We start from the raw sequence: 25,668 nt of genomic DNA on the forward strand, positions 1-25,668 counted from the left end.
GAGCTGTTTCCTCTTTAATAGCTGTCCGAGCTTGCCAAACAGTCTGCCCTCTTTTGGGTGATGGACATAGGGTTGGCCCCTGTTCTTAGCAGATAATATACTCCCCCCTCCCCTACATGGACCAGCCTTATTTTTATCTTGGCTTTTAGAACCTTCCATTTCCCCATAGCTGAGCCCTTCTGAGCTCTAAATCCTTTGAACTATGACCATCCTCACCCACTGGGACATAGGTTCCGTTTTCAGCTATTAGAATGACCGCATTCCCAGCTGGTGAAGTAGCCTCTCACTTAGAAGGCCATCAACACTGACTGCTTTGTAGCTGTTGGGCTGTTCAGTTGCCTTCATTCAGGGGCCTCCCGATTTTCTTCAGAAAGCCTGTGATTCCCACCACTGGGACACCTGAGGGCCACAGTGTCAAGACCTCATTTCTTGTTGGCCTGAGAGAACACAGGCTGATTTCTCCCTCAATGTGGGGCCTCAGGAGGGTCCCAGAGGGAAGCCCCACACCCACTTAGAGAGCCAGGCCCGGTACCTCACCCTCCCCAGGCTGCTCGGCCACAGACTCCAGGCTGGCAGAGGCCTCCATGCCATCCGCGGGCTCCAGGCCTAGAGGAACCAGTTTTAGTTTCCTGTGACTGAGAGGTTGTAAATTGGACTAATTTTGGATGTGATAGGAAACCAAAATGAGGTCAGCAAGGAGGCAGCAGCCGCCCTAGTGCCACCCTCTCCAGCACTGGCCTGCCCCCAGGGAGCTATGGGCCTGCCCATGTGGTAGCCCCAATCCGAGGCCTGAGCCAGCCAGGCTGTTGTCCCCTCCCAGACCCCAGCCAAAGCCACGTTTTGCTCCTCTCTCTCTCTGTCTCTCTCTCTCTCTCTCTCTCTTTCATTCTCTTTTTACTGTTCTCTGACTTTCTCTCCCTCCTTTGCTCTCTCTTTTTTAACTCTCTCTCTCTCTCTCTCACATGCCAGCCCACAGGGGCAGCCTAACTGTTGTCCTTTGGTTCCCAGGGTAGACTCAGGAGGTGAGCAAAGCTGAGGTCTGGTGCAGTGGTGAAGGTGGCTCCCAGGGCCCTGGGCGCCCCCCCCCGGCCACCCCCCACAACTCAGGAATACATGGCTGCCAATGGGCCTAGACCAGCAGTTGGAAAACTTTCTCTATAAAGGGCCAGATAGGAAATATTTAGGCTTGCAAATCACATATGATGTCTTTTACTACTACTTGACCCTGCTGTGATAGCCCTAAAGCAGCTGTAGATGGGATGTGAGCTAATGACTGTGGCCATGTTCCGGTAAAACCTCATTTACAAAAATGGGGGGGCAGGCCAGATTTGGCTTACAAGCCATAGTTTGCCAATCCCTGCCCTGGACCCCTGGACTAGGAGCTGGAGAGAAGGGACAGAGGAGGAGACTGGGACCTCGAGGGCTCTGGCCTTGACTGGGGGGCATGCTAAAATCTCCGGCCAGGGGACTGGGGCGAAGCAGGCAGGCTGACGAGGGAACTAGGGGTCTCTGGCTCCTCCTACCTGTCTCCTGAGATGCTTGCGGCCAGCGCTGGCCCTGGGAGCACAGACAGACTCCAGCCACCCCTGGGCCTTCCTCAGTAGCCCTTGTGTCAACCCTGTGACAGGGGCAGCTCAGGGATTATTTTTCACCCTCATTTTACAGATGGGGAAACTGAGAGGTGGACTCACTTTTCCAAAGTCTCACAGTCAGGAAGCAGCAGAGATGGGGTTTCAACCTAGGTCTCTGACCTCACACAGCCTCTGGGCAGCCATGTCCTGCTTCCTGTCTGTCTGTCTGTGTCCCTTTCCCAGCATTTTCAGAGATGCTGGTGGGCCTGTGAGGCAGGTGCCCTGGTGCAAGTGCATAGAGGAGAGGACAGTCACCCTGTTATCATCAGAATTGTGGCAAAGAAGTCAGATAAATGGTTCCTGGGCTCCCACCTCCTCTCCTGTCCTGGGGCCCCTCTGACTGGGAGTCACTCCCAAGGCACCAGGGAGGGACACCCAACCTCAGAAGCAAGTAAGTCTGGAGAAAGGGGGAAGCTCTAGGCCTGAGGCAGCTCTGGCCACAGGGCAGAGGTCTGGGAGCCCGGAGACACTCCCTGGCCTCAGTGGAGGAAGCATAAGAACTGCTGGTTCCTCCAGCTCGCCAGGCGTTACTAGGCCAGCTCTGCACTGACCTGGATTTCCTCACGTCTCCAAAGGCCAGTAGCACTGAGAACAGACTTTCCTGGGGTCCCCCAGCGAGACAGCGGGAGGGGAGGCCAGCAGCTCCCTGCCCCCATCCCATTCCTACGTGACAGGCAGCTGCAGGGCCCCGGGGACCCAGGGACCCGCCTTCACCGCACAGCCTCTGCGGCTGCCTCGGCCTTCAGACCAGCCGAGATCCGCTCAGACAGGAGGTATTCGGGCCCTAGCGGAGCCGAGGCCACAGGGTGGGTGTGGGACTCGTGCCCTCCTGGGTGAGGTGGTGGCAACATCTGCGGCGACAACTGCGATGGAGGCCTGGCGAGGTCCGGCAGAGCGCACCCTGCACTGGGGCCTCCTGGTCCTGGCCCTCGGCTTCTTTCTCCTCCACTGTGATCCCTTCACCTGCTTCTCCTTTCTCTCCTCTCCTCCACCCGCCCCAAGTTTCGAGGACTCCACCCTGTCCACCGCCACTACCCTTGAGTCTATCCCCAGCTCCACGGGAGAGCCGAAATGCCAGCGACCCCGCACCCTGATGCGGCAGCAGAGCCTGCAGCAGCCGCTGAGCCAGCACCAGCGGGGCCGGCAGCCCAGCCAGCCCACCACCAGCCAGAGCCTGGGCCAGCTGCAGGCCCACACGGCCTCTGCGCCCGGCCCCAACCCCCGGGCCTACGGCCGGGGCCAGGCTCGGCAGGGCGCCTCGGCCGGCTCCAAGTACCGGGCGGCCGGGGGCCGCAGCCGCTCCAACCCGGGCAGCTGGGACCACGTGGTGGGGCAGATTCGAAACCGAGGCTTGGACATGAAATCCTTCCTGTAAGTCCCCCCCATTGAGCGGGCTGGCCCCTCACTTCCCTGGCCCAGTCTCTTTCCCCTGCATCTCCCTGGGAGCAGCTGGTCCCCCATCTCCTGGCCCTCCAGGCAGAGCAGCCTCATGCCTGAAGCTCCCCCATGGAAGGATTAGAATCTGAGCCACCCCTCTGAGGACCCCAGTCCTCCACTCGGTGCCTCTGGGGCTCAGAGAAGTTCCCTCCCTAAAAATCAGTGGAGATGCCAGCGAACCCTGCCAAGGTCCCCAGATCGGTCACCTCTTCCTGACCGGTCCCGGTTGCCCCTGACCTCCCTGGCAGCCTACCCCTCTGCTCCCTGAATTCCTGGGGCCTCCCACCTCCCCTTCCCCCAGGCCTGGTGGCCTCTCGCTCCATCTCCCAGGCCCCACCTCTTCCCTCCAGATTACTTCTTCCTTGTCACCCCATTCTGCTCACCTTCCTGCCCTGCACACCCTCCATCCCTCTCACTTCCCCCGTCCCTGCCACCGGCCCTGTGCTCTGCCTCTCCGACCTTCTACAGAGCCCCCTGTCCTCTAGCTCCTGCCCTGGCTCCTGTAACAACCCATCTGCTGAGGGCAAACCTTAGGTGTTCCTCCCAAAGCTTTAGAATTTTGTGCACACAGGTCTGAGAAATAACAACTCGCCGTCAGTGTCTGACACTAGCTCTTCCCTCCAGCCACGTGTCCCCTGCCCCACCCACCTTGGCTGGTGCAGCCGGCCCAGTGCACCCTCTCTCCAGCATGCCTGCGGACATCACACTTCCGCTCAGCGTCCAGGGCAGACCCAGACTTCAGTCGCTGAAATCACAGTGCCTCCTCTGGCCTAACGTGACCTTCCTTTCAGGCTCTGGGGGTTATTCCCATTGCCCAGATCTTCCCTGGGAGCACTTTTCATGGAGCAGGAGACAGATCAGCACACTAAGCCTGGGAAAGGAGGAAGGGAGGAGGAAGACAAAGGCCAAGGTCAAGGCCAAGTCCACTGTGACGTTATGGGGATTCTGAAGGCAAGCAGGTCCATCAGAGCATCCTGCCTCTCAGGCTGAGAACCCAGCCCAAGCTTCCAGGGCAGATAGAGGTGCTGCCCCTGGCAGAGGCACCCCAACAAGAGAGACCTCATCATGCCTGCTTTCCACACCTGCGCAAGTGACCTGTGGCGCTGGCCCTGCAGTACGTGCTGCCTGTGCCTCTACTTGGCAGACCCAGGCAGCACAGCCGCAGGGGCTCTCTGCCACCCGAGGACCCATGGGACTCCAGCTGACACCTGCCTGAGACAAGATGCCCGGCAGAGCTTCCTGGCTTCCAGGTGGTTTGTTTTAGGATGGATACATGGCACTGGCTTGGATTAGGAGAGTCAAGGAAATTGGTTCTGGATGGAAGTGAGAGCCTGCACCCCTCTCTTCCTGCGGCGTCAGGCTGTTCTGCACAGCCATCACCCTGCCTCCTGTTCTACTAGCCATCAGACCGGGGCAGAGGCCGTCCCCAGGCTCCGGAAAGAAGGGAACCAGCTGCAGGCAAACCCCCGTGTACCAACTCTTCCCACCGCCCCACTAGTCCACCAGGATTTGATAAACAGTGCTCACATGCCAGGATCCTGCGTCCACATGGCTTCTGCCCACTGCAGCTTTCACGCCCCTTGCCTGCTGACCACCTCCAGAGCTCGCCCCACGTCCTGGCCCCTCCACTTGTAGTCCCTCACAGCAGGGATCAGCACATTTTTTTCTGTAAAGAGCCAGATTACAAATATTTCAGGTTTTGCAGTACATGTGGTTCCAATCACATTTTTTAAGACAGCCCTTTAAAAACATACAAACCATTCTTAGCCTATGCGCTGTACAGAAACAGGCCACCAGCCATAGTGTGCTGACCTCTGACCCCTGCCTGACATTTTAGTTGGTGTGTCTCTGAGGCCCTTGCTGGTGAACAAGGTAGAGAGGCAGCGTGAGAGGGCCAGCCAGCTCCCCCAAGATCCTCCCCCTTGGCGGAAGAGGTGGCATTCCTCCCGTTTACTGGGCAGGACCCCCAGGACTGCCAGCTTCTCCCCAAACCCTCCTCCTCCAGCCCCTCATTCTCACCCTTGCAGCCTGCAGTGCCGGAGAGAAGGACAAATTGGGAATCTATGCAGAGGAGCCGTTTTGCTTTTAAGAAGAGCAAAAGGAGTATCTGAAAAATGCATTAACCAGGGAAAAACATGTTGTTTTTGCTGGGCTCTCCTTCCCCCAGCTCAACCAGCTCCCAAACAGCCAAATGGAATTTTACCAACTCTTAAAACAGTACTGGTGGGCAGAGAACAAAGAAAATGAGGATTCATCCTGAGGGAAGGGGAGAATTGCTTCCCAAAAGTTAGATGCCCATGCAGGTGTCAGCCTGGAGGAATTGTGCTTAGGTCCAAAATACAAAGACAAAGGAGGCAGTGCCACCACTCAGCGTCCTCCTCTACCTCAGACCCCACTAGTGCCATTTCTCATCTTCCGGGACCCTTGTGCCACCCCCCCACCCCTCCCCTTGAATGCCATTTCTTACCTACTAGAGTTCCTTTTTTAACAACCTCTCTAGGAAACCACCACAGCCAGCAATTCCTCTCTAAGCTTTGCCCTCCCGGATGGTGGCTGAAGTGGTAGACTTCCTGGCCCAGGAGTTCCTGCTCTGGAACCTTCTTTCAGGCTCACCATCTTTCCCTTGGCCCTTCTTGGGATACGCTGTCAGCCTGCCCCATCAGAGAATCCCTCCCTTTGTTCAGACGAAAGACCCAGTGCTGAATGAGCTCTGCAAAGCATCCAGAAAATGCCCATGAACTCAGATGGTTTTGAAGGGCAGCATGTTCCTCTTCATCTGTGGAGAATGCAGGGCAAGCCTGCAGTTGCCTAGCGGTCCTCTGAGAATGCCCCCTACCAAAGATTCCTCACCTTGATCTCTGCCCCACACTGCTGCCCATATGTCAACTCCCTGTCTGCCTCCAAGCAGGGTCCCTGCAGCCTCCTCCAGACTGTCCCCACTGCGGACACAGCCTCCCTCAAGTCCTGCCAGGACTCCAGACCCTGCCAGGTTCCTGCACTTTCTCTTCCCACCTTTGCTTTGGGGGGGCCTTCCGGACTGCTTCTCCAAGGAAAGGCCCCTGAACTGCACCCAAAAGCCTTGGTCGTTATTCCCTGGATCTCCAGGAAGTGGGACGCGGGAGAAGGCCCGCAGCAGCCAGGACACCGTATGCCAGAAGGGACTTCCATTCTCCTCTGATGGGACCTGTGTTGAGGGACCTGGGGGAGGGTGTTTCTAAGTCCCCTGCTGGCTTTAAGGACATCTGGCTGACAGTGACCCAGAGGCATGTTTATGAGAGGCTCCCAGACTTTCTAAGAACTTCCCACGTAGAATCCCAAACCTGTCTGCACAGTCCCAGAGCAAGATGGTGACACACGCCTCCAGCCTCTCCCGGGGCCCAGAGCGTCAGAGCCAGCAGCGTTCAGCTGGAGATAAACGAGTCTCGGAAATATGCAGTGTCCCAGGGCCTGGGTTCCACTCCCTCCAGCCCGCCCCACATATTCCCTGGGAACCGCCCGTCACACCCCATCTCAGTGGGTCTTGCCCGGCTCCTGCCCCTTTTCTCTCCAGAGAAAGTTGCTCTGGCCCCAAGTCAAGCCTGGTCTTGGGCCCTGGACACCCCCACTCCCTTCCCTCCCTCCCTGCCTCCAGCCCTGCTACTCCACAAGTGTTGACAGTGCTGAAGTTTGGTTTCTCTCCTGCAGGGCCAGTTTCTTACGCTTTTTTCTTCTCTCTCTTTGTCTCTGTCTCTGTCTCTGTCTCTCCCCTCCCTGCCCCTGCCCCTGGGGCCTCCTCCTTTCACCCCTGCTGGTGGGCTGCCCGCCCTGGGCAGGGAGGGCCGGATGGTGGTGCTATCCTTGGTCTTAGGGCTTTCGGAACAGGATGATTTTGCCAATATCCCTGACCTGCAAAACCCAGGAACCCAGCAGAACCAGAACGCTCAGGGGGACAAGAGGTGCGAGCACAGGCGAGGGCCTGCGGCGGCGGCGACAACAGAGATGGAGGCACAGAGAGGCCGCCTGCCTCGACCGGCCCGGCTGCTGGACGAGGCAATAGCGCCTTCAGTGGATGCCGGAGTGGGAGGCTGGCCACTTCCCCAGCCGGTGCCCTCACACATGGCCACCTTGGTGGCGTCCCTTGGGTCTGAGGCCAGTGCGGCCGTCCTGGGACCATTCTGGATCAAGCCTGCTCCCTGGGCATGCCTGCCCTTGCCCGGAGCAAGCCAACCTCTCTGCCCCATCTTCCCGCTTGGCTCCCCTCTGCTGCCCCCTCATCTTCCATCTCTGCCCTCTCCTGACCCAGAAATCCCAGTTTCTCTGGTGGTTGGTGGGTGGGGAGGGGATGCATGGGCAGGGGCACCAGCCTGCTGTCCCTCATCCTCACCACCTCAACCTCCCTTGGGCCTGGATGTCCCTCTGGAGTGATGGGGGCACATTCCATTGCAGGGCTGCAACCATGCTGCTCAGCTGGTGGAAGAGGAGCCCCTGGTGGGGAGGGTCAGGGGCATGGGAGAGGCCTGGCCACCAGGAAGAACCAGAAAGGCAGCCCCTGGGCTGAGGGACCAGGAGGAGGGAATGGGGTGAGCGGCCAAGAGCAGCCGGGGGGTGCTGCCCAGCCTCCATCTCACGGGGGCCCTGATGCTGGCCCTCAGGGATTTCCCGTGTGGTCATAACATAGGCTGAGCAGAGGGCTGGGCATCTACCCGCCCACAGCCTCAGCTATGGGGAGCTCAGGGAAGCATCTCCTAATGCCCCCCCATCTCAGGGAGGGTGGGGAGCACTTGTGGGGAAAGGGACAGGAAAAAGCTACAGGTTCCAGAGCTCAGGCAGCATTGCAAAGGTGGGATGGCCCTGCACCTGGTCTGGCTGCCTGCCCTCATTTGGCCTTGGGCTGAGCAGGCCACACACCTATAGTCATGGGAGGAGAGCCTGTTGCCTTGGTCAGGTCTGCTTCTTATCAGCCCAAAGTCTTCCGGGAAAGCATGTGGCCTGGCAGCCAGGGCACTAGGTTCCTGGCTCTAGTCCTGCCAGAGGCTTGCTCTGCAACCTTGGGCAAGTCACAGCCCCTCTCTGGGCCTCTGCTTCCTCACTTCTCAAATGAAAGATTGCACAGGGTGACCCTTTCCAGCTCAGACATACTAAGCTTCTAATGAGGGAGCAGGCCCTGGGGCTAGGGTACTTGTTGGATCCTGTGAACTGGGCAGAGACCCTGACACCCCTTAAGAGGCCCTTAGGGGGCAGGAAGGGACTGCTCGGGCTGCTGCCAGAGGCCTGCAGTCAGGGAAGGACAGCATAAGAATCATGCAGCTGTCTTGTCTGCCCCTCTGGTGGCCTCTGCAGACCAGCCCCCTCATTTCCCTCCCATCCTGAGTCCACAGTTGCATGTCTAGTGCACAAAGCCAGAAGTCCCCAGACAGTGAGCAGGGAGAGTGGGCCGTTCCTCACTCAGTGGCACAGAGGGTGTCACACCCTGAAGCCATGTCCTGGGGTGCGGGAGGAATGGAGCCTGCCACCTCCAACCCAGCTGGCGCCACGGGAGTCCCGGGCTGGGCTTCAGGCAGGCCAGAGGGCCACAGGGAGAGGCTGCAAGGGTGCTGGGGCCCTCTGAAAGCCTGCCAGGAATCCAAGCCCCTTGCCGGGAAAGGTGTGAAGCGTGAGGGAGCAGATGCAGGCTGGAAACGAGATTTCACATCAACCATGTGTTAATTAACTGGCTTCAGTTTCATCACAGCCTATTTTTACCTCCTTGCCACTTAGGTCTCCCTCCATATTTAACACACCCATCCCTTCTGATCATTGCCTCAGCTGTCCTCTGCCTTCCTGGAAAGGTGGGTGTGGAGGTGGAGGCTGTGGGCCCTCGCTCCCACCCAACCTGACTTTCCAAGCGGCCACATGCCATCCCCCTGGGTCACGCCCACCCCACCCTAGAAACTCACTTCTCACGCCTGTGGGGTTTCCCGGGAGATGGGCACCGCAGCCTGCTCGCCCTCCCAGCACGGGCTCCGCTCCTCTGGCTGCCAGCTCCTGGGGCCGGGCACCGGTGGGCTTGGCTCAGCTGTCCTTCCTCCAGCACCCGCCCCAGTCCGCCCTCCTCCACCCAGCTGACCCTTTGGCCAGATGTATCCAGGGTGTGGGGAGGGAGGCTCTTGGCTTTCGCTGGGGAAGACATTCAGCCCCTGAGGTCTGTTAGTGGCAGGCCCCTTCGGACGCAGCCCCTCCAGGTTCCAAGTGAGGTGGGGGTGCATCAGGCAAGCAACATGGAGATGGGAGGGCTGATCACTGCTCCCAACTCCCAGGATTCTTGGTGGCCCTGAAGTCCCCCGTTCAGGATCCCCCAGCCCCTGGGCCTCAGCACAGTGGGCCTGGGAAGGACGGAGGGAGGGAAGGAGGCCCAGGGTACCCCTGGCTCCTGTGCCCTGCTGTGCCCACTCCCCCTTACCATCCACCCTGCACCCATCCCACCTCATGCTCAGCCATACGCTTCACCATTGCTCTTTGGGATCCAAATGGTTTCCACTGTGGCCCCACCCCCACCCAGGTGGGGGGCGGGGCAGGGCGGGGACCTGGCCACCCCATCACTCTCCTTGCCCCCAAGCCACCATGTTTCTTCTGTCCCGGTGTGTGTCCCCCGCCTCCTCTCGGCTGCCTCGCTCCTCCTCGTCCCCCTGTCCACCCTGCAGCCTTCTTCACTCGTCTCCAACTAACCTTTCTTGGCCTCTCTCTCCCCTCCTTCCTCCATCTGCTCCTCACAGGGATGTCCCTGGGCCAGCGGCAGGCCCCTGCGCCTCTCCCTCTGTCTCTCTGTGCACTCGTCTCTCTGTCTCTCTCTGTCCTGTGACCTCCGGTAGCTTCAGTGGCGCTGACCATCTTCTCCCAGGCTGCTTTGCAGCTGTGCTGATGCTGTGGCGTGGCCAAAATAACTCCGACTCTCATACCTTCGGCAGTCAATCTCACGCTCTCCTCTCGTCCCACTCTATTTTTAACCTGACTTTACCTCTCCAGCTATTTCAGTCTCCTCTTCCTCCCGTGCCTGTCTGTGTGAGCACGTGTTGTCAGGTGTGTGACCCTGTGTGTGTGTGCGTGTGAGCACTGCTGTGGCTGCACCTGGGAGGGGCGCCCCGACGTGCCCCAGGCAGGGTGTGGCGTTTCACGTTGTCTAGGCAAGGCCAGCAGGTGCATCGTGCATCTGAGTCTCAGGGCGCCTGTCTCTGAAGCAATTCCCTGCTTTTTCTATTTCAATTTGTTCCACTTCACGTGCACACCTTGGCATGCCTGGGTCCCCCGAATGATGTTTCCTCTCCAATCTAATTGTGCACATCATTGTGTGTGTGTCATCTCACTGCTCTGGTTGACCTGCCTTGTGGCCCATGCTGTTCTTTCCCAGTTCCCCTGGGTTCCTGTCAGGCGTGTGTGTGTGTGTGTGTGTGTGTGTGTGTGTGTGTGTGTGCGCGCGCATGCGCGTGCACGTTGGGTCCTAATATCTCCCCTCCAGGGCCTGACATACTCTGCATGTCTGTCTGCCTGTCGCGGCCAACTGTGCTGGCGGCTGGTCCCTACCAAGGGCCATGGCTTGTGTCCAGCCTGTGTGTGTCCCCGAGTCTTTGGCTCTGGGACTCTGAAAGCTTTTGTATTGTAGCGTGTCCAAGCCCCATGCTGCCAGTTCCCATGTCTTCCTTGCTGCCTGCCCCCACCTCTCCTCCTCATGGGATGTTCCAGCCTGGTCCCTGGGCAGGCTGTTAGTGCCCCCTTCCTGAGGCCCAGCTGGACGGAGCCTGGGCTTACCACCCAGCCACTGGGCCAGAGAGCCACCTTCCCAGGAACAGCATGGAGTCGGGGTGCAGACAGGGCCCTCACGTGGACTGGGCAGATCCGGGGCTTCTCAGTGGCACCGTGTCTTTCTCTGGCCCTGAGTGAGAGCCTTACCAAATGTGCCATCCTCACAGTGGGAGAAAGGTGGGCACAGGGAGCAAGGGGTTGTCGGCTTGCCCTATTCAATGGATGGCTGAATTAGTTGAAGTCAAACAAACTTAAAAATTCAGTTCTCCGTTGCACTGGCTGCATTTAAAATGCTCAGTAGCCACAAGTGGACAGTGTAGATATATAGGACATTTCTGTCATCATAGAAAGTTCTACTGACTAGAGCTGTGTGAACAGTGGTCCTGACTTTACCTGGTCCCATGTTCTCAGTGAGCCTGAGCAAACACAGGCGGGGCCGCAGGGAGATAGGCACCCCGGGCATGTTTGCAGAGGGCAATGACGTGGAAAGGTGGCCTGGATGCGCCACCCTGGGAGCCTCCCCTCCCAGGCTGAGGCGAGAAGGGATGGAGGGGGCCTCTGGGGAAGGAGGTGTGCTCAGAGACCACCATGCAAACAGTGACTGGAGGGCGGGGTATTATCTGGGGAAGAGGGGGAGTGGACGCACCTGCCAAAACAGCACCCAGAGCGGCCGTCAAGCCGACGGCTTCTGGACAAAGGTGGGGGGGTGGGTCCTGAGCACTGGCCTCTGGGGAAAACCAGGCCTCCCAGTGGACAAGAGTGTAGGTCCTGCTGGCCCACTGGAGGTGCCAGCTGCTTGGGCCTCAGGGAGGGTCCTGCCACCACTCAGGCCAGTGGTGCCCAACCCAGCCCACCCCCCGGCCTGCGCTCATTCAGAACCCCCACCCCCAGGTTGCCTCCAGGAGGGAAGGCGGTGACCACAGCCCCAGTCCCGGGCCAGACGCCGCACGATGAGTCCGACCGCCGGACCGAGCCACGCTCCTCCGTCTCGGATCTTGTCAACTCCCTCACCAGTGAGATGCTCATGGTGAGCAGGCGGTGGGGAGGCCGGGGGCGCAGAAGGGACACGTGTGGCAATTGGTGACAGTGTGGGAAGGGGAACCAGCATGGTGACTAAGTGAGCGAGGCTTGCGCTCTTTTCCCAGCAGTTGCACCAAAACAGCCTCTCTGAGCCTCAGTTTCCTCATTTGTCAAGTGAGAATAAGAATGCCCTTCCTCCTCTGGTCTCTTTCTGGGTTGAGCAGGGCCCAAAGAAAACCTGCTCATGTGAGATGTTTTATGATCTAGAGGGAAAGGCTAGTGGACAGGGGATGTGGGGCAGAAGGTGTCCCCTCTCTCCAGGTGGCATCCTGCTGAGTAGAGATCAGGGAGCAGGTATCATGTCCCCATCCCATGCGCCTCTTCCAACCCCCATTGCTTGGGGTCAGCTGAGGGGCAGGGCCCTCGGATCAGGGCCCTGGTTCTGACCCCTAACAGGGGACAGCTGTGCTGGGGTTCTCCTGTCCACACCCCACCCTACCGGGACCCCAGCCGCACGGTTCTGGGCCTTGTCACCAAGGCAGAAGTTGTGGCTTCATGTGACACCGCCTGGGGGCAGCAGTGAGGCAGCCATTTGGCTGGCCTGTGCTTTCCCCTGGGGGGCAGAGAGCCCCTGGGGGGCAGGTGTGAGGACCACGTAATGGGCAACCAGAGATTTGTAGCCAAAGGTCTGGCAGCTCAGAAACCCCAGGAGGGTTTGGGGAGGGTGTGAGGTTGGAACCCCGTGCCTGCTGGGTTCCTACTAGACATGACCTAGTCTAAGTCATTTCCCTTCCTGGACCAGGGCCCCCCCTTCCCCTTCCCCTCCCACCTTCTTTAGAGAGAGGGAAGGGGGTTTCATGGACTCTCAGATGCCCTCCGTCCTGACTCAGTTCCGAGTTCCCTTGCCTACAACCCTGGCACAGCCACCCCCACACTCCCTGAGGCCCCCAGAGCCTCTGCCGTTTGGGGTTCTGGCCAGCTCTAACCGTCCATCCCCACAGCCCTTTTTTTGCCCAGCACTTCTCAAATTGTAATATGCACACGAAACATGGGGGATCCTGTTAACATGCAGATTCCTAGTCAGCAGGCTGAGGCAGGCCCCAGAGTCTGCACTCCTCTTGGATCCAGGTTAGAGCACCAGGTTTGCCCTGTTCCAGATCTCCCTTGGGCCTCCCTACCCACGGGCCCCCACGGGCCCGGCTCCCCACTGCCCCCCTGTCCATCCTCCCCAGCCCGTGACCACCTACCCAGCCGAAATCCCCTCTGGACGGGCCCTCCCACAGCTTATCCCACCTCCCTGCGCAGCCTCTTAATTGGTTCAGCTTCCCGGTAGCCAGGTTCCCAGAAAGGACGGCCCTTTCCCCGCCAGCCTGCCGGTCCCCTGCTGCCCCCAGGGAGGGGCCAGCAACCTCAGGCAGCGGAAGAAGTACAGGCCCTCTCCAGCTCAGGGGATGCTCAGGGGTGGGCAGGCAGGGGCTAATGCCCAGCTCTGGGCCAACGCCAGGTCACTGGAGTTAATAGAGATGATAGAGATGGTAGGGCAGAAGTAAATCACTGTCGGAGGGCTGTAAAACGCTGAGGTTCAAGAGACAAGGGTGGGGCACCATGCTGGCCAGGAGACGGGACTGAGGGGAGGCAGGGCCACACCCCATCTGAGTCACCCTGCCCTGGTGTGCACTGCTTCAGATGCTCTCTGATGCTTAGGGGCTCAGGCAGCACCTCCCCCTGCCAGGGTGGGGGTGGCCAGCCCAGTAGCCATGGAAACAGCTCCTCCAGCTGCCCTAGCTGGTTAATCAGGGCTCAGGGCTGTGGTTTGGGAAAGCTGGGAGCAGGCACAGAGGTGAAGCCCATCTGGCCCAGCTTGGGCCTCCCACCCCAGACCACCCAGTTTGAGAACCAAGAGCCAAGTGACCAGAGAGACCTCAAGTGGGGCTGGGGCCACCAGGAACCCCACCCCAACTACAGAAGGAGCAGGAAGGACAAGGGGTCCTGACACTGCCTCCTCATGCATGCCCAGGCTCTCAGGCCCATAGCCAGCAGGGCAGGTGCCAGGCTGCAGAGCAAGAGTCCCCCCCACGAGATAGGGCTGATGGTTAGGTTCTGTGGGTGCAGAAACTGAGGCCCAGGGGAGTGGGGCTGGTACAAGCAGAGGGAAGGAGCGCCAGGGGAAAGCCGAATCTGGGGAGGGGAGCCACATTCTCAGTGAGCTGGGGGTGGGGTCTGCAGGGTGGCCTGGATCAGGCCAAGGGGCCAGGCCAGAGGGACCCTCTGCCACTGTGAGGAAGAGCAGGGGAGGCAGCTCAGTCCCCCGTCCACCTCCAGGGACCAGGGATCTGACTGGTGAAGCTGCAGACACATCTCAGGGACAGGGCAGTTGGAAGGGCCATCACGGTGGCTGGGCGCTGACCTGGCTTCAAGTTCCTGCTCACCGTTTAGTCACAGGCGCCTTGAGGCAAATTAATAATCTCTAGGTGGCCCAACCCAAACTGGAACATGATAGTGTCTGTCCCATCCAGATGTTGTAAGGAGTAAATGAGGGCAGAGCCCAGAGCCCTGGGCAGGGCCTGCCATGTGGTAGTTGCTATTATTAGTGGGATTCGGGTGCTTCCTACCTGGAGCAGGTGAGTCCTCACTGTCTTGAGGGGAAGTCTCAAAATTGCCCTGGGATGTGCGTCTGCTTTGGCAGAAAGAGAGGGTTTTCAAGTCACAGAGGGTCCACACTGCTGTGCAATCTTGGACATGTGGCTTAACCTCTCTGAGCCAGTCTCCTCAGCTAGAGAGTGGTGATAACTGCCTCGCCCAGCCGTTGTCAGGAATCGGTAAGAAGGTGATGTAAGAGTCTTCTGCCGTGGTAGGTACACACTATATTCTTATCATCTGTATTATTTAGCATTTCAGAGCCTGGGCCACTTCTCTAGGAGAAAGGGTCAAGGAAGGGCTCCTGCAGGGGGAGGAGAGAAAGGAAACAAGGGCCAGCAGTTTCATCTTAAAGGTGGTACCCTGAGTCTCACCCCCTCCTCTGGCTCTCATCCAGGCGCCTGAGGAGCTTTTAGACATAGGGATGCCTGGGCTACTTGGACTCCGGGGTCTGGAGTGGGTCCCAGGTGGGGGTCCCAGACGGCTGGGGAACGGGCAAGATTCTAAAACCTCCCCAGGTACTCCCAGTGGGCAGCCACAGCTGAGCAGACTGGCTGGGAGACCCTCCCCACAGTGACCTCGCGGGAACGGGACCCCACACCAGCCCCGGCGGCTGCTGCTGCTCCGCCAACCTAAGGGCCCAGCCCTGGGGCCGGGGAGTGAGTGCAGGTGTAGCCCTCCCTCCCAGTGGTCCCCAGCCCCTGGGTGCTGTACAGTCAGCTGAGGTGCCTTTTAGACACTTCTGCTGCCCAGGTCCAGCCCAGCCCCATCAAATCAGGCTCTTGGGGGCAGGGCCTGAGAATCTGTATTTTTAGTGCCCCTACCTTACACAAGTAGACGTTGCTCCTGAGAACTCGCCCCTCTCATTTTGTAAATCCCATCATCCTCAGAACCCCAGAGAGTGGCTTTCCACAGAAATATCCCGGTAAACTCTTCTGAGATGTGAACAGTCTCCCTCCTGTGTTTCGTAGCCCAGGGCTCCGTGTTGGTGTATCTCGCCCTGGGCCCCGCAGGCAGGGCTGGGGAAGAGTGAGAAGCTGGGGGAGGGAGCTCAGGATGGAGGGCGGCCAGCACAGTGTGACCGGGCAGCCGTGGTGGTGCATGGGGTGGTGGGGGACAGACCCGGACTTCCGGGAGAGGCCTGGGAGTGGAGCGCACGCTGCTCTGCGGTTCAGCAGGTGGACGCTGTCCCGACTCTACCCCCCCGTCCTGTGTAACCCCGGTCAAGGTTCTTGCCCTCTGCCTGAGCGTCGCCACCTGCCGTGAATATGGAACGGGTGAAGTGCCAGCCCCACACTGACCAGAGGGAAGCGCAGCTCTCAGCAACTGGGCTGGACTTGGGCACAGCCGGGCTGAGGTGGGGGAAGCAGAATGGCCCCCAACCCTGCCGGCCTCTCCCCCACCCCCAGCTCTCCCCAGGCTCGGAGGAGGACGAGGCCCATGAGGGCTGCAGCCGAGAGAACCTGGGCCGGATCCAGTTCAGCGTCGGCTACAACTTCCAGGAGTCCACGCTCACCGTGAAGATCATGAAGGCCCAGGAGCTGCCGGCCAAGGACTTCAGCGGCACCAGCGACCCCTTTGTCAAGATCTACCTGCTGCCAGATAAGAAGCACAAGCTGGAGACCAAGGTGAAGCGGAAGAACCTGAATCCCCACTGGAATGAGACCTTCCTCTTTGAAGGTGAGGTTGGTGCCACCCCACCCAGACTCCCCTCTTCTTCTCTACTCTTCTCCCATCCAACTGCACTCTTTCTGCCCCAGGCCCTTTGGGTGTCTGAACCCCACTTAGAGAAGCCCTTACCTTTTCCCAACAGCCAGGTTCAATCAGTGAGAATAAATCCCTATACTGCCTGGTGCCCTGGCTCTCCAGAACCTTCAGTATGTTTCCCAGGGACTCTTCCCTACCTGGTTTCCCAGCCATGTGACCCCCAACTCCCCCTGCAATATGACAGCCAGCTCACCCACTACATAAATGGTTGAGGGTGAGCTGGTGGGTGTTTGTGTGTTTCTGGACCCTCCTTTTCCCCAGATCAGCGTGGGAGCCAGTTTAGAGATGGCACAGCCAGTGAGAAGTCCAGATGCCTGCAAGTATATGTGGCCAGTGGTGGGATGAGGTGTATGGTGAGAACCCTAACCCCCTGGTCCCTTCTGCAAACATTTACCCAGCATCAACAATGGGCTGGGCACTGTCCTGGGTATTGAAGAAAAGAATGAGGCACCATTATGGCCCTCAATGCATTCCTGGTCTAACAGAGAACATAAATGTGTAGATAATTAAGCTGTATGCTGCATGACAGATGCTGCAGGTACCCAGTATAAGCTCTCCTTGGTACTGCTGAAAAGCATTTCCCATAAGAAAGGCCATTCAAGGTGGGTTCTGACAAATGAATAGAAGTTTGCCAGCTAGGAGACTGCCTCCTCTAGCACTGACAAGAGCTGCCAGGTGCAGGGACTTCTTGCAGCCTCCAACATTTCCAGAACACTTGTCCTCATGCATTTCACCTGAAGAGATGCCAAAGGTTACCTGGGCAGGTCCCTGGGGGACTCCCAAAAGCAACAAGACACAGCCTCCTCCATATGCGTAAGAGGCCCTAAAGAAATTCCAGGCTGGGGATTCAGGGAACATAGGATTCCCTCCACCACACACCTGCTCCTGTTGGAGGCAACTCTGGGCTTTGAGTGTCTGGCTGAAGGTACTGGAATCCTCCAGAGCTCTTCCTCTCCCCCCAGTGCGGTGAGGGTGTGAAGTCTCCTCTCTCCTTCCTGCTCACACCCTCATTCAGGGTCTTCCCACCTCAGGCCTCCATGCTGACCTGCGCCCCCTGCATCTTGCAGGCTGGCCCCTCCTCTGAGGCTCCTGAGGACCAATGACTCCAGCTGTCGACCATCCCTTGGCTCCCTAGTACCTCTTCTACCCCATCCAAGCTCCTTGCCCCCAGCTCTCCCTCTGGCCTCATTTCCTGCTCCACCCTGGCACTCTGCTGCTGCTCCATCAGTTCATTTCACTGGCATTTATTCATTTGTTCTACTATTGATTCACTTAACAAATATTTATTGAGTGCCTACTACATGCCAGAAACAGTGTTAGATGCTGGTATCTGGTGACTGAGGACGGAGATACCTCCCTGGAAATCCTAGCCTAGTGGAGTCAGACTCCAGGAAACAGATGGTCTCCGTTACAGCCTGTGATACCTGCTGCGAAAGGAAAGTGCTAGAGAACAGAATGGGCAGGGAGGGGTCCTACCGCATCTGGGATGTCAGGAAAGAAAGCTGAGGGCTGAAGGAGGAGGGAAGGCCAGGACAGCGCATGGTGGGGGACCAGCCCGTGCCTGCCAACTCAGGAAAAGCCGGCGTGCTGACGGACAGGAGGCCGGTGTGGCCGGAGCCCAGTCCTTGAGTGGAAAGTGGTCACAAGACGAGCCAGAAGAGGACAGCGGGCCAAGTTGTGGAAGGACTTAAAGCCCAGGCAGGGCACACAGCTTTTATTCTAAGTGCACTGAGAGCTATGAAAGGCTCTAAGCAGGAGAGTATCATGATGTGATTGCTATTTTTAAGAGTTCACTTTGGCTGCTGTGTTGAGAACGTAGGAGAAAGTGGGCATGTGGGGAGGGTGGTTTGGAAGCTCTTGTGACTGTCTAGGCAAGAGGTGCTGTTGGTTTGGATGACGGAGGTGGCAGGGAGAAGGGGACAGAGGCAGGAACTGCTGAAGGACGGAAAGACAGGCTGATGCGTTGGAGGGAGGTAAAGCAGAAGCCGAGTCCTAGGACATGAGCCCTATTTCTGTGCCTTTGCCATTTCCGCCCCCCTCCCTGAATCCTCCTGGGGCTTGCTTTCTGGCAGCCGTGGCCATCGCGGGCAGGGCCACGTGCCCAGATGTGCCTCAGGATGGCTGGCAGTAGCAGGGCTGCCCAGAGAGAAGGGGGCCACTGCCCAGCCCTTGAGCCAAACACATGACGAAAGAGTGAATGGATGGTCCCGGTTCTGCTCTTTATTAGCTGTGGGACTCTGGCAAGTAATTTAAGCCATACGAGCCTCTGTCTCCTCACCTGTAAAATGGTCAGGATACCATCCACCCCAGAGAATTGGTAGGGACGAACTAGGCAATGAGCATTCTTGCTAATGCTTCCAGAAGGTCTGAATGCAGGTGTTGCCTGCTGTGCTTAGGTGGGGTGGCAGCAGGAAGGCCCTGGCAGCTTCCTCCTCCTGGGGCCTTCCTGCCCAGGCCCTGTGTCCTTCTGTCCCAGTCTTCACCCATGCTCTCTGTCCCCCAGGTTTCCCCTACGAGAAGGTGGTGCAGAGGGTCCTCTACCTCCAGGTCCTGGACTACGACCGCTTCAGCCGCAATGACCCCATTGGGGAGGTGTCCATCCCCCTCAACAAGGTGGACCTGACCCAGATGCAGACCTTTTGGAAGGATCTGAAGCCATGTAGCGATGGGAGTGTAAGGCCCCTGACTGGGGGCTGGTGGATCAGGGCTGGCAGATCTGGTCCTAGTGCCCCTCGACCTTATGAACATCAGGAGTGGGGTGAAGGGGTACAGGCGGGTGGCCAAGGGAGCAGAGTCCCCACCAGCCATCTCAGCTGTGGTACACGGCACCTGGGGAGGCTCACCTGAGCTGTGATAACGAACCTGGGGCTCTGTTCACGGAGCAGGAGCCCCATGGAGGGCCATGTGCAGACCTACCAGATGGGGGGACCAAGCGTGACAGAGGTGACAGAGAGGGCTCGAGGGCACCCAGGTCAGGGTGGAGGGCCTGGGGCAGGGGTTCTCTAACTGTTCCCTCTCCCCAAGTGCCTATACCTCTCCCCACACTCAGCGTCACCCCCGTCTTGTCTCCCCAGGGGAGCCGAGGGGAGCTGCTCTTGTCTCTCTGTTACAACCCCTCTGCCAACTCCATCATCGTGAACATCATCAAAGCCCGGAACCTCAAAGCCATGGACATTGGGGGCACCTCAGGTGCTGGGGCTCCTCAAGGCAGAGGGTGGGCAGGTGGGGGGATGCCCTGGTGGTGCAGGATCGTGCTGGCTGTGGGGAGTAGGGTCTGCACTGTGGCACTCACCTCTGACCCCTGTGCCCCACCCCAGTCCCAACTCCTCTTGCCTAGAGCCTGGGGTGGCCCCTGTGGAGCACCCTCAGGGTCAGCGTCAACCTGGACTGTGTCCTCCCCAGAGTCAGGAGGAAAGGGGATGCGGTGGGGGAGGCCTGGGTTCCGGCCCCTGCTGAGGCACTTCTTCTTCGCAGCCTCAGGCAAGGCCTGGCGCCTCTGGTTTCCTCAGGTGTGGCCGCAGGAGGCCACAGGGTGACAGCTAAGGCCCTCGCCCGCTCCTTCATCCTCTGATCCCCGCCATCCCCCTTATTCTTCTTGGGGCTTTCCTCGCCCTCTGGGGAAAGCATACAGCCCCTCCTGCCCCAGCTTCCACACCTGGAAGGAGAAGGGGACCCCGGGGACCCCCTCCACCGCCCCTGACCCTTCCCCTCCGCATCCCCTAGACCCCTATGTGAAGGTGTGGCTCATGTACAAAGACAAGCGGGTGGAGAAGAAGAAGACAGTGACCATGAAGAGGAACCTGAACCCCATCTTCAACGAGTCCTTTGCCTTTGACATCCCCACGGAGAAGCTGAGGGAAACGACCATCATCATCACTGTCATGGACAAGGACAAGCTCAGCCGCAACGACGTCATCGGCAAGGTAGGCAGCGAGGCAGCCGGGGTGGCACCCTCAGCTGGTGCCCGGCAAGGGTCGGTCCTCCAAAGTAGCAGTGGGGATAGTAGGCGAGCGCACAGCTGGACAGTGGGAGAGAGAAGGCCCCTCTCTGGGCCCCTGTTTCATCTGAAAATTAGGGGATTGGACGAGATCCTACTGTGTGTCTGTTAGCTCAGGACAGGCCATTGGAAGGGCAAGGAAAGTAGGAGGAAGAAGTACCCTGTATCCCCAAAAGAGGGTTTTCTGGACAGGACCCTCACCCAGGATAAGGAGCAATCCTACCCATCTTGAGAGGGTGAGCTGTAGCCAGATTCCAAAGACCCGGCTTCGGTCCCACCTCCTCTGCTGAATCGCTGTGTGACCGTGGGCAAGCCACCTTGCCACTCTGAGCTTCTGTGTCCTCATTTGTGAAATGGAGTTACTAGTACTGACCCTACAGCACTTTGCAGGATGGTGTGCAAACTGCTTGAGACACATGCATGTTTCCTTGTAGAAAGTGACCTCTTCTCATCATGTTAACCAAAAAACCCCTGCCTGGCCTTGAGTTTTTCCAGGATGTGATTCTGTGACATAGACCCTTCCATTTTTCTACTTTGAAATGTCTATTCCTGTGTTGGTTTATGGTTTAGTGCTGAGGGTGTGGGCTTGGGAGTCAGGCTGCCTGGCCCTGGTCCCAGCGCCACTACTGAACGGCTGTAGCCTTTCTGCCTCAGTTCCTCCTCTCAAAATGAAAATAAGACAATCCTAACCTCACCGTTTGCTGGAAAGATTAAATAAGTAACACAGATGAGTTCCTTCGCACAGTACTTGGAACATACATGTTCACTACTGTTATAGTAAAAGTTATTTTTGAAACATTTCTACTAAGGGTGGGTGTGTCCATTCAGGCATGGAGGTTTGCTCAGGAACAGCGCAGGAAGCCAATAATCAGGGAAAAGGTAGATGCCAGGAGGCAGCCAGGGGAAACATGGGTCACCCAGGGGATGCTCCTGTGGGGGGGGAAACAGAAAAGGGTGACCTGGGCCCTACAGGGAAGGGCACCAATGTGGGGGCATCCCTCAGACAGATGGGATTGCAGAACTTAGCTATGGCGGTGAGGGCAATACTGGCCTCAAAGCAGAGTGCTGGCCTTGCCTGCCATCTAACGAGGCCCAGGAAGCATGACTGGCTACATTGTGGTCACTGGTGGGACAATTTCCCAGAATAGTGGCACCCACACCCTAGTGGGACTGTGTAGTTCAGGGCCTACTGAGCCTCCTTGACTAGCTGAGGCCAAGGTTCGAGGAACCATATTACTTCTAAGCTCTTCTGAAGCTTAGCCTTTCTGAGTTGGGTGTTCTTTGGGTACCAATTGTAGCTCCTTTTGAAACAGTTCTTCTGTTCCTACCTTCTGTTGACTGAACAGGTCGCTGGGTGACTTAGAGAGCACCGTGCTCTTAACCAGCCACCAGTCACAAGGCTGGGGCCAGCTGGGGGACACGCACACAGACTCCTCTCACACCCCAAGGCTGTAGGGCCCCTGACAGAGAGGTTGGCAGGATAGGGCTAGTAGTGTGGAGCCAAAAGCATAAATCTCAGTATTTAAATTCACTTATAAATACTGTGACTATGGGTAGGTCTCTTAACTTTCTGCACCATAGTCTCTCCAGCTATAAAATGGGGATAATATGTCTGCCTCACAGGTAAGGATTCAAAGGTCTGTGTATATAAATCTCACTGCCTCATGCATTGAAGTGCCCTGGAGGTCGGGGCAATTGTAAAGAGAGAGAGATGGGGCTCAAACAGGCCTGGCGTCTAATTGGGAAGGGCCAGCAATGCCCAGGCTCCCAGGCGGAGGCACGGCAAGGAACACGGGTCAGGCTGTCAGGGAGGAGGGATGGAAGGGCCCCCTCTGAGGCAGGTTGTCACGAGGTGGAGGCCCCTGGGCCCCCATGTCCATGATCACAGGGTGTCACTGATGGGACGGTGTGAAGCCCTGGTGGGGGGAGGGGGGCAGTGTCTCACAAAGCGCCCCTGACGCCACCCTCTCCCCTCTCTCCCCAGATCTACCTGTCCTGGAAGAGCGGGCCTGGGGAAGTGAAACATTGGAAGGACATGATTGCCCGGCCCCGGCAGCCGGTGGCCCAGTGGCACCAGCTGAAGGCCTGAGTGGGGCCAAGGGAGGCCCAGGGGGCCAAGGGCTCAGGTCCCCATCATGCCCTCCCCACTTTGTGCACAAGGCCCAGCCTGGCTCCTCTGCCATGGTGAGGGAGGACCCTGAGGGCTAGACCAGGGAGGGGTCCCAGGAACCCATTGGGCCCCATTTCTTGGAAGCACCAACCCCATCCCTCAACAGTCCAGCTCTGGGGGGAGGGGCTCTGGGAGCCATTTTCCTGCTTTGTCCCTTTCCTTCCTGACTTGCTGATACTAAAGAAGTGGAGGGAGAGTGTAAGGGCCAGACAGGCAGACGGGCAGACTCCTCCAGAGGCCCGCCAGGTGGGCACAGTCCCCCGTTTTCTTTATGGCGGTGCCTGGAGTGGAGAGATGCTGCCCCCCTCACAGTCCCCATGTGGGCCCAGGAGAGGGGAGACCAAGGCGTTTGGCCTCGGCCTAGTCAGGAGAGGCCTGTCCCAGGACAGTTTCAGGTGCCGGCTGGGCCCTGAATGCTGAGGATAGTATATAGCCCGCTCCAAGGTCCTGGAGCCACAGCCCTGTGTACTTATGTTGTGTCCACTGTGTGCGTGCGTGTGCGTGTGCATATGGGGATGGGGTGCTCGTCCCCCTGGGGTCAGCAGTGCTGAGGATTATGCGGAGGGCACAGAGTTTCGTGAATGAGGCAGGGCAGTAGGCTGAGAGCGGAGAGGCAGGTGAGGAGTGGGGCAGGAAAGAGGGGCAGATGCCGGAGCTGGGCTGAGAACCAGGGGCCTCCTGTCCCCCACCTCCTCCCCGCCCCCGCCATGCTCCCCTCTGCTCAGAGTTCTCCAGAAGCTGCTTGCCAGCGCCTTCATCTCTTGAACATCATTTCACAACTGTTAGGCTCCTACTGAATGCATCACGTTCTATCAGGACTCACCTCCTTTCCTTCTCAGGGGGTCCCAAGCCCCCACTAGCTCTCTTCCCTAACACCCTCATCCAGAGACAGTCTCAGCCTCCCCAGATCTCATAAACCAGTCAAGCTGGCAACATCCTCCATGCCTTCCAGCCTCCTTCCCTCCTTATCATCGCCCCATCCGCGCAGACCACCCCCCACTGCACTCACCACCCCTCCATCCCCCATGCTCACAGGCCTTCCCTCCAATTCCCTGTCTGGGTCTCCAGTCCTCTCCAGGACAGTCTTCTCACCTTTCCCACCGCTTATGGTCCCCCAGAGCAGCTCCTGCCCCTCTTGGTTCAGGCAGTTTAGAAAGCAGGGAAAATTCCAAGATTCTGTGGGTTTGAGGTTGCCCCACACAAAGAAGTTATGGTTTCTCTGCCTCATCTGCTGCAGAGACTCGAACTGTCTTCCCTTAGAGACAAGATTTCAGTATGATCCCCAGGTGGGTCCTGGTATTGATACAGGACAGCTGGTGACAGCCTGGAATCCAGTGGTCCGTGAGCTTGGGCCTGACATTCCGACACACACCGCCAGGTGGCGCCAGGACACCACAGTCCGTGGCCGGGGTCTGGGACGGCGGTTCTACCCCCAGATGGGCCGGGCACTTCAGGAAAGGAGACCGGACAGGGTCCTCTCTTAGAGAGCACGGCAAAAGTATAAGCATTTGAGAACCATTTTCCTTCAGTAAGCTTCCCCTGAGCTGAGCATTCTGCTCTATGCAGGAGATGGGTCACGTTTTTGCTCATATCAAATTTTACATTGAATCTCACGCCCCCGCCCCCGCCCCGCCCCCAGGACCTGGAGGAATACCAAAGCAGGTGAATCATTTTGTAGACTGAAGCGTGCTCACCTAAAGCAGTCACCCACATCCCTTGTAAATCCCAATTTTTCCATATTGTAACTTGACTTAAAACGGGGGTCTGCCCCAACTGCCCCGTCCTTATCGGGCGGTCCGGGGACCAGCCCCCAGCGGGGACAGGAGGGCAGCGACTCTGGAGCCTGCGTGGAAGCGAAGACAGTGCTGTCAGAAGCCTTGAGAGGCGGAGGGGATCTGTCACTTCGGATCCTGCGCCACTCCTCCCCGCGGGGCGACCCCCTCGCCGGGCCTGCTAGCTTGCTGTGGAGCCCCTGGGGAACTGAACCAAAGCGCACTGAGTGAGCGGGGCTACTGCGTCCCCTTTTCCGAGCCCCGCCCACGGAGCTCTTGGCCATTAATATGCAGAGAGCACCTCTGGGCGGAGTCTGTTCCCAATCTGACCCTACCCAGGCACCTTGGTGAACCAGCACCAAGAGGCGCAAGCCGGGACGCGGGGGACGGGCGACAAGCGGTGGGCCGAGGGCCGGGTGGCTAGCACCGAGGAGGTGGGTGGTATGGGGTGAGGGCGAGGACGGTCTAGGACTACAGGAGAACAGGGAATGGGGGAACTTAAGGGTGGGGGTAGGGCACCTGGAGCCCTGCCACCGTCTCAGGACTTCGGGCAAATCACTCACACTCCCGGGACCTCAGTTTCCCTATCTGTAAATTGATGGTAACAATACTTCACCTACCTCATCAGGGAGGTTGTGAGGCCACTTTCACCTAACCTGGGGGTGCTACCCCGAGCAAAGTATTATCCCACTGTAGCCTGAAAACACGCCCACCTGCCCCTGCCATTGCACAGCCTCCAGGGATTGCTGAGGCTGGCCTGGGCCCATCTATCTCTTCTCCACTGTGTCCCAGGTTCCTCCATGAGCGTCACCTGCCATCTTTGTGGGCGCCCTAGACTTAGTCCTTATTTTGTTCTGGTATCCTTTCTTGTGACCATCTCTCCACGTAACTGCTGTACAAATTCCACCTGCCCCAGGACCCCAAACCTGCCCCACCTGCCCTGGTGCCACTTGCCAGGGAAGGGACAAGGAAAACAGCCACATAAAAAGCCAAGGGAGGCCCCCAGAGCCCCCAGTCCAGCTGGGGCCCTAAGAGTGGGGCTGGTGGCCGCTGTCTGTATTGTGTTTGAGTTCTTGAGTACACTTGTTTTATAAAAAAAGAAAACCCACTATCACACACACATACAAAAAAAAAAAAAATGCAATGAAGACAAATGCAGAAAAGCTGAAGAAAAAAAAAGGGAAAAGAACCATACAAAATTTTTCCACCACGTGCACCCTCTAAGCCAGCAAGATTTCCTCTTTGCAAAATCATATTTTTGTGGGAATGGGCCCTGCTTTTTGTGGCAAGGCCCGTTCTGATTAATAAAGGATCGTGAAAAAGTAGGGCCTTGGCTGTTTCCTCTGTGGGTCCCGGCCCTCCCTCACTGCCCAGGGGAAGAGGTAGTGGGATGAGGTGGGTGGGGAGCCTGGGGCTGAGTGTCCCCTAGTCGCTGTTAGGATCTGGCTTCACTGGTGGTGAGGCCCTCCCGAGCTCCCAGCC

General features: G+C 58.2%; 1 protein-coding gene and 1 long non-coding RNA gene across 10 annotated transcripts in view; one reads left to right on the forward strand and one right to left on the reverse strand.

Moving 5' to 3' along the window:
* Positions 1–25,508, forward strand: part of SYT7 (synaptotagmin 7) — a 59,797-nt gene extending 34,289 nt beyond the window's left edge. For 4 of the 9 annotated variants that reach the window (XM_036925120.2, XM_036925155.2, XM_036925145.2 and 1 more), the window contains 8 exons: positions 2,634–3,002; positions 6,881–7,003; positions 11,715–11,850; positions 15,890–16,160; positions 18,751–18,920; positions 19,322–19,436; positions 19,971–20,170; positions 22,229–25,508. In XM_036925120.2, the coding sequence (XP_036781015.1) occupies positions 2,634–3,002; positions 6,881–7,003; positions 11,715–11,850; positions 15,890–16,160; positions 18,751–18,920; positions 19,322–19,436; positions 19,971–20,170; positions 22,229–22,333 (1,489 nt within the window). In that variant the 3' untranslated portion in view covers positions 22,334–25,508. The remainder of the gene's footprint in view (positions 1–2,633; positions 3,003–6,880; positions 7,004–11,714; positions 11,851–15,889; positions 16,161–18,750; positions 18,921–19,321; positions 19,437–19,970; positions 20,171–22,228) is intronic. The other 5 variants (XM_036925184.2, XM_036925192.2, XM_036925200.2 and 2 more) reach the window with 3 other exon arrangements.
* Positions 3,658–10,454, reverse strand: LOC118932117 (uncharacterized). The gene is made up of 3 exons (XR_005032615.2): positions 9,753–10,454; positions 4,596–4,734; positions 3,658–3,939 (listed from the first exon to the last, which is right to left on the reverse strand). It is a non-coding gene; the product is annotated as an uncharacterized LOC118932117 (long non-coding RNA).
* Positions 25,509–25,668: the final 160 nt, after the last annotated feature.

The sequence above is a fragment of the Manis pentadactyla genome, chromosome 9 (assembly GCF_030020395.1).
Source record: "Manis pentadactyla isolate mManPen7 chromosome 9, mManPen7.hap1, whole genome shotgun sequence".
In the NCBI taxonomy this organism is placed as follows: domain Eukaryota; kingdom Metazoa; phylum Chordata; class Mammalia; order Pholidota; family Manidae; genus Manis; species Manis pentadactyla.